General features: G+C 39.7%; 1 protein-coding gene across 1 annotated transcript; it reads right to left on the minus strand.

The window, feature by feature from the left end:
* Positions 1-217: 217 nt before the first annotated feature.
* On the minus strand, positions 218-4,750 carry blcap (bladder cancer associated protein). The gene is made up of 2 exons (XM_070902608.1): positions 4,671-4,750; positions 218-2,333 (listed from the first exon to the last, which is right to left on the minus strand). Exon 2 carries the CDS (start codon positions 2,116-2,118, stop codon positions 1,855-1,857), a length of 264 nt encoding a protein of 87 aa, XP_070758709.1. The 5' UTR covers positions 2,119-2,333; positions 4,671-4,750; the 3' UTR covers positions 218-1,854.
* Positions 4,751-8,527: the final 3,777 nt, after the last annotated feature.

The following is an 8,527-nucleotide window of genomic DNA, read 5'->3' on the forward strand; positions in this document are numbered from 1 at the left end:
AGCTTAACTTGCACTTCAGTTGCATCATCTGAAACCCACATCCAGCTTCAGTTTACCGTTTTCCATTGTTTGTTTGATCCACAGTCAAATTTTAAAATGCTTTAGCCCCGTGCTGAAGTGCTGTTGCTTCCTGATACATGATTCATACTCATTTAAAAAGACGAGGATTCTGCACGGTTAAAATCATTTTTTTTTAAAAACTTAAAGCTCTACACAGTTTAACAGGTTGAGAGGAAAAACTTTATTTAAATTAAAACCAAAGCAGTGAGCATGTTCAGCACTGCGACAGGAGTCCACACACACACACACACACACACAGTATAAACACCTTAGCCTGTGTCTGACAGCTAAACATAACACTTACAGCAGTGATACACAAGGAAACTTAATGACAGCTTTGCCCTTTTAATTAACAATGAACTCCTTATTGTCAGTGACATTTGATACCATTTCCTCAACCAGCACTCTGTATTGCTTATTGTAGCTGGAAATACTGACCATCTACTGTTATGTTACCTTGTGTATCGCCACATTTTAACGCTTATCAGCATGTCATGATCACAAAAAAAATACACACGTTATCGCACATCACAAATTTTCTTTCATACACCCACACATCCAGATTATTCTACCCTTTGGAAACGTTCAGCATTTTGTTTTCATTAATTAAAATTTGTGTGTGAATTTAATGCTTGAAAAAAAAAAAAAAGAAAAAAAAAAAACTAAACAGCAACCCATGCACAAAAAAAACAAACAAAAAAAGAAAGTTCAGATCGTGAGTCTGGCGACGGGACATTCACTCTGAGGAGAGAGGAGGAAGAGGAGACGAGGAAGACAAGGAGAGGAGCAGCTGCAGAGCACAGTGGGTAATAACAACGGGACAGTTTTTCAGCATTATTACACCTACTGAGGTGTGTTTGTGTGGCGATGCGGCAAAGGAGGAATTATTCACAGCATAGTTATTGATTGTCCAGTGTCTGTGTGCTCTCCTTGTTGAGGATAGCAATACATGTGCAGAGCCAAAGTGGCGACCGAGTTGGTCAGGTTGGACTGTGAAAAGCATGTTGCTCATCTCTTCTCCAGAGACTGGAGTCAAATCAAGATGCCAACTATTCTTTAACACTACCTGGCGTATAAAGTTTGTCAACAACTGCAGCGGTATGGAACTGAGAAGCAAGCATGGCTGCCAGGGAAACTTGGAACATCCAACTCTGTCTGCAGCTTTTGTAGCGTGAATTTTGGCAGTTTGAGGTGGAGAGCATTTTCACTCGAGAAAGATGGCCAAACAGGAGAAAGTGACGTCTCTCTTGAGCAATGTTGGAAGTAAACAAGTCAGAGGGCTAGAAAGGAACCAGAATACTGAAACACAGTGGTCACTTTAGATCGACGTCACATGTGGTGTACTTATTGTACAGTTTTCATTCAGATGCTGGAATGAAAAGTTGCTTAAAGTGAAATTCTTTTTCTTCTTCTCAAGTTCACACATGACCGTTCCTTAGCATTTCAAGTTTGGATGCCCCGCTTTCCCTTCCTGTTACACATAATGTCTCCTCTGACATTGCACCCGCCTCCTCTATTCCTACCACCTGAAATTCAAGTCAAGTCTTTCTTTACAGCATGGCAAAACAGCCCCCCGTAATCTGGCTCTGCTCCTCCTCAGTACCGCCTTTGGCCAAGCGCTCTCTGTATTGGCGGTATTCCCCTCCAGCAGTCCTTCAACACCACACCGCTCTCCCACCCCCAAAGTGTAGTCTGTCCACTCTTACAGCATGGCAGGATCATTCCCCAGCAATGCCACTTCACCCTTTGCACAGTCCCTTCCCACTTTCCAATATCTCTCCCCCTTTTTCTCTCCTAGGTCCCGACAATCGCTGGGTCGTGGGCAGCGTCCGGCAGTGCAGCGTCCTGGCAGTGGTAGAGGAAGCAGTTGCCCCAGCAGCTGTAGCAGATGAGGAAGAGGGCAGCCAGGAAGACCAAGGCACAGATGGTGCAGGGCTTCCTCTCCAGCAAGAAGCTGAGCAGGTAGAAGCCCATGAACATGGAGTGGTTGAACCACAGCGCTGGGTTCAGCGGTTTGGGGATGAGCAGCACAGGGAGTAGCCACTGTAGGCAATACATCGTCTCTTTTTTTATAAAGGGGGGCAGAGGCTCTCTGTGGGGATGGAACAAATCAACTCAGTTGATTGAGGTCTTTGAAGGAAGAGGATGTGGCAGACTCAGGGTGTTGGGAAACAGTCCTTAGCAGATGGTAAGACCTGGAAGAGTCGTCCTATCTGACAAAGCTGGGATGATGGAGGAACAGGTCAAAGAAGCCAGATGTTGTCAGGTCATCCCTGGCAACAGCAGAGGACAGATAAAAGTTCAAAGTCTGCAACTAACAATTATTTATCAAATAATCTGCCTATTTTATCGATTAATCGTTTGGTCTACTTGGTGCCAGAAAACAGTGAAAAAGCCCATCACAATTGAATTTGTATTCAATTTACTACCACATATAATCAAAGAAAAGCAGCAAATCCTCATAACTAAGAAGCTGGAACTAGGGAATGTTTTTGCTTAAAATTGAATTAAACAATCAAAATAGCTGCTGGTCAATTTTCCATCAATATAATAATCAACTAATTGTATCAGCTGTAGATCAAACACCCTTACTGTGACTATAGCACTGCTACAATAAAATAACAATTACATAATATACATACAATGACTAAGCATGACTATGTTTGAATGGACAGCCTATATGGATCTGATACAGTATGTTGAAAAGGCTATTGTAAATTATTTTTGAGCTAGCTAATCCATAGTCTTATTTACATGCAATAGAGCAAAGCCTGAAAAAATAAAGTTTCATTCTAAAGCTGAAACAATTAGTTGATTAATTGATTGTCGATAATCAGAAAATCAATTAGCAAGAGCAAAAATGCCAAACATTCCCTGGTTTCAGCTTGTTCTTAGACTTTCATGATATCAAACTGAATATCTTTGGATTTTGAACTGGTTTGTTAGGCAAGCCAAGCAATATATAAAGATATAATGATATAAATTGAAACTGAAAATAATTGTTAGTTAAAACAAGATAGATTTATTGATCCCCCGAGGGGAAATTCAGGTGTTGCAACACAGGACCAGAAATAAGTATAGAAAAAAGGAAAAGGGGAAAAATAAAAAAGGTATATGTAAAATATAATAGATAAAAATAGAAACTATACATGAGCAATTAAACTCAAACTTACAAGGAAAGTGGTATACACACTTTCTCCTCTTAAACTAATAGTGCAAGTTAAGTGACACCCCTTCATTAACACTTTATACACGTGGCACTCAGGCACTGTAGTTTGCAGCTCTCCCAAACGATAACACAGTTGTGACTAATCAGTGCCCAAGCCCATGTTAATGACTTCCAAAAGCAAACATTTAGGCAACTATTTACATGGGTTACTTCCTTGTATGGGCCTGATACTCGTAGTTTAGCCGCTTAGCTAACGTTAGCTAGCTACGCACCAAGCAAACCTATGCTGTTATATGGATGTGTGACGGCTACAGAACTGACTTCGACTGAATTAAATTAAACAAAAACAACTGACGTTAACGTTAGTCCGAGTCTAAATTTGCACTCAGGTTGGCGTTAAAACAGCTGGTTACAACAAGAAAACTGGCTGTGGCTACATGAAGGACAGGTACAGCTGCTTGCATTGCCTAACTGCCTTATGACTACCTAACTTTGCAGCACAATCATGTCGCTATAACTAGTTAGCTAACGGACATCACTAGTTAGCAAGCTTGTTGGCTTAAAAGGGCAAATATCCAGTTGGACAACTTGCGTTCACTGGCAGTTATGACCAAGGTAGCTAGTTAACACCAAGCTAACGTTAGCTACTTTATAACGTTAGAGATAACAGCTAGTTAGGTTAATTAACTAGTGAGTTAAATAGCGCTACACAGTTTGGTTATTTACTTAAGTAAGTTACCTGACGTTAAGGTAACTGACCAATCTTAACACTAGTTGACAAGGAACGACCAAATGATCTACCTCTGGCTCACTCTCAAATGTACGGACAGAAGGGCTAAACCAAACATCATTCAAAAATCTACTATTTTAATGTTGCCATGCTTGGAAGTGAAAGCACATGCATCATTACAACTAATTTTAGAATCCGATGGAGTCGCTCATTACTTTGGAATACTGCAAGTATAAAACAGATCATTTCTTAAGAAGTAATTTTTTAACATTTAAAATAGCCTCATCTACAATTGCCTTCCACAGAAATCCATCGCAGTGGGCTGTAACGGTAGCTAGCAGCGTGAGCCAATTCTAAAAGTAGAACGATTTAGTATGAATCATTCTGCTCGGTGGTGGGACTCTCGGTTTCTGGCAAAAATGTTAACAATCAGTCGATGTTTACATAACGTTTTGTAAGATATAAGCAAGGCCACTGTAAACCGCCAGCTTGGAACAGAGTTTTGCATCAACATTTCCTCTGTAGACGAAAGAACTGCACGTACTGTAGGCTAGCTAGCTAGGTTAGCTTGAAAAACAAAAGATTTCGCGAATGTCTTGTTCCGCCGGCGTAGACAATGCAGCGAAATATCAAAGCGACACCAGTTGACCTATTTGTAAGAGTTGGCTTCTGTGTTTCAATGAATATGTAAAAAAATAAATAAATACAAACCTGACATCTTTCGGGATCATTCCCAGCAGAGTGCAACCACCAACACCATAACTGTCTCTGCCACTGACTGCGTACGTAGCTGCTAGCTAGCAAATTAGCTAACAAACATTAGCATTAGCTCGAAGGACCCCTGGTGCAAAGCTGGGGTTTTGAGGACTATGGTCTGCCTGAAATTATTTAACTTCACTTTATCACGGTTTATCCACCGATGAGCCTTGAAGCCTGTATGTAGTATCCTCTTTTTCCCAGCCAGTGACCCTGATTTTACTTCTTTACATTGTCAGCAGTTAGAGAGTTATCAAGTTAACTACATGAATTTACATGAACAATACATTAGGGAATGGGTGACATGTTCCCTCATTCCAATTAAGAAAACCACTAACTAAACTGAAACTGGCCAAGCTTCATTATAAACCATTTATGCACAATTATTTAAATTTTGAGTTCAAGATTGCGGGAGCAATGAATGACAAGAAATCACATTTTCTCCAAACTTTATTTCTCACATTTTACTGATTACACAGACAACCAAAAGAGTGAGTTAGTATGTGATCAAAATGCACATAAACAGACAAAAAGACATATACAAAAAAGATCTGTAAATTAAATTGACACAAACAACATACCTGGGATGAATGAATGAAAGAAAACTCAACAAAATATCGGACAAAAACCTGGCTAAAAATCTTACCAGGAAACTAACTATATAATCTAAAAACAAAGGGTCACATGTTTTTTTGCTACAGCTCAATCCCCATTGACTTGCACTAGCACTGCTAACAAATGCAAACACACAAGGCTGCCTTTAGATTCTGAAAAGAAAAACATCTGTGAAAACAAATTTAAATGATCAGAATCCATTAAGCATTCAGTTGATTCTAGCCACAAAAAGCCATAAAGTCTCCATCAACCTCTCTCATTCAGACTTTCGTTAAAGAAAAGCAACAGAAGCAGTATGTTTTGTTATATTGCTGCTCACAGCAGTGCTGAAAACTACATGCTCATCTATTCTGTCTTCAAGTGGAGGACAAGGGACTGTGTCCTCCCTGTATTGTGTGCTCTCAGAAACATAATCTACATTGCAGACAGGCATTTAAGGTATTCAAGATGGACAGCCGCCAGTCTCCGCATGTCCTGAATGCTCCATAAATCCTGCTTAGCTGACAAAGTGCGTATCAATCAGCGTAGTTTACAGTGAAGCCGTATACAGTATTGTTACATTGAGAAAAGTCAGGGTAAAAGAGCTGAAGCACAGGCAACATCTTGATGAAATGCAGATGGGCAATACAACCTGTAACAGGAATGGAAACTGACAACTGCAGGAACAAAATCATCATAAAAAACAATCTGAATAAAAGTAAACAAACAAAAAACAATGTTCAATAAAGTTGCTACCAATTGTCTGTCTCCATTCCAGTTAACTGGACAGTGGCTAGCACGTCTTTCTGAGAATCAGACAAAAATATCTCAAATTATTTCTGTCCATCTGATGTGTGATATTACTGTATGTGTTATGACAGTTTGGTAACTAGCCAGTATTTTATTAATGGAACCCTGAACTTTTCAAGTCCAGTACAAGTCCCACTTTGACGACTTGCGACTTAATTTGGACTTAAATGTTGGTTAGTCAGTCATGACCACAGTGACTCTGACATGATCTTAGTGACTCAAAATATGTTGAAGTGACTCGGATATGACCACAGGCATGATAATAGTAACTTGGACATGATCAAGATGACTCAGATATGACCATGGTGGCTCGGTCATGACGTAGTGATTCAGACACCATCATAGTGACTTGTACACGACCTTAGTGACCGTTGTAGTAATTTGGATATGATTGTGACATGACTGAAGTGACTTACATGTGATCGTAGTGACTCGAACGTGACTAGAACATGACTATATTGACTGAGTCATGAACGTACTGACTCAGACATGACTGTATTGATTCAAACATCATTATAATGACTTGGACATGACCATACTGACTTGGACATGACTGTATTGACTCAGACATGACCGTACTAGCTTGGACATGAAGGTGTAGCTTCAGACATGACCGTAGTGACGCGGACATGACCGTAGTGATTCGACCATGATTGTAGTGACTCGGACATCACCGTAGTGATTAAGACTCGACTGTAATGACTCGAACATGACCGTAGTGATTCGAACGTGATTGTAGTGACTCGGACATCACCGCAGTGATTAAGACTCGACTGTAATGACTCGAACATGACCGTAGTGATTCGAACGTGATTGTAGTGACTCGTCATCACCGTTGTGATTAAGACTCGACTGTAATGACTCGAACATGACCGTAGTGATTCGAACGTGATTGTAGTGACTCGGACATCACCGCAGTGATTAAGACTCGACTGTAATGACTCGAATATGACCGTAGTGATTCGAACGTGATTGTAGTGACTCGTCATCACCGTAGTGATTAAGACTCGACTGTAATGACTCGGACATGACCATAGTGACTTAACATGGCCAGAGCGACTCTGATTTGACTCTGCTGACTTGGGCATGACAACAGCGACGCAGACATGATCGCTGTGACTCGAAATGACCATAGTGATTCAGACACGAATGAAGAGACTCAAACATGGCAATAGTGATTCAGACAGACATTAAAACATTAAAGACTTGGGGCTCGACTTGGACTTGGGGTTTGGTGACTTGACTTCAACACTTGAACGAGCTAATTTTTCATGCTTTTGGCCTCTAAATGTTGCCCATGTGTCATAGCCTCAAGATTTAGCCTTGGGAGCATACAGCAGCCATTCCAACACTATTGAAAAAAGCACATTAGGCTAACAGGACATAAGTATAGCAATCACATGACTGGTGGTAGAGTGTACAGTAAACATCGTCAGCAGTTACAACCATTCCTATGAGCAAAATAGAGATATTTCAGTCACTGTATGTAATACATTTAACATGATGCAGCATTTCAATGATGATAGTCGCTATTTCCAAGAGGAATCGATAAAGTGCCAAAACCTTACTTTCAAAGTTGCTTCAGGCTATACTTCCTGTTCAGTGATTTGGAGGAGTCGCTGTTGTTTCGGGAGTCAGACATCGGGGTAAAACCACTGACTATCTCGGAAGCTGTAATACCTTTTGGGATATTCTTAATTAGACACGTGGAACTTCTTGCTGCTGTCACAGATACGTTGCTGTGGCTAAGACTTGTTAGTAAACAAGTCTTATGTGTAATTGAAATAAATTGCAAAAATACTCATTTACAAGTGAAATTTTACATTCATAATATTACTTGAGTGAAAGTACAGGAGTATTGGTAGAAAAATTTACTCAAGTATCAAAAGTAAAAGTACTTGCCGGTGGAAGTGTTATATTATTATATATTACTGGATTATTACTAACGGTGCATTAATGTCTAACATTTTAGCTTTGTAATGTAGACGGTGAAAATAGGGTTAATTTTTACTACTTTACTGCTGCGGAGTTGCTATAATAATGTTTTTTGTACGCTCATCATATGTTTTGTATGTAAAATATTAATTTGTACAGTAACTAGTAAATATAGCTTTCAGATAAATGTACTGGAGTAAGAAGAAAGTAGCAGAAAATGAAATTACTATAGGAAAGTACCACAAAATTGTACTTAAGTACAACCCTTGAGTAAATGTACTAAGTTACATTCCAGCACTGGTAATCAAAGTAAACAATGTCGTCTTGGGTATTATTCCTACTTGTTCGCTGTTAGTTTAGTTTCCTGCTACCACGGAGCCATTTTGTCAAACAATTTGGCTCAAAGGTTTAATATGTAACATTTCCGCATTAAAGTGTCTAAAAACAACTAGACCTATGTTATATGTTTTGTG

The sequence above is a fragment of the Enoplosus armatus genome, chromosome 3 (assembly GCF_043641665.1).
Source record: "Enoplosus armatus isolate fEnoArm2 chromosome 3, fEnoArm2.hap1, whole genome shotgun sequence".
Taxonomy (NCBI): domain Eukaryota; kingdom Metazoa; phylum Chordata; class Actinopteri; order Centrarchiformes; family Enoplosidae; genus Enoplosus; species Enoplosus armatus.

Bases quoted from the DNA above. Each gene is read 5' to 3' on its own strand.
- blcap (XM_070902608.1), bottom strand. From the start codon at position 2,118: ATGTATTGCCTACAGTGGCTACTCCCTGTGCTGCTCATCCCCAAACCG.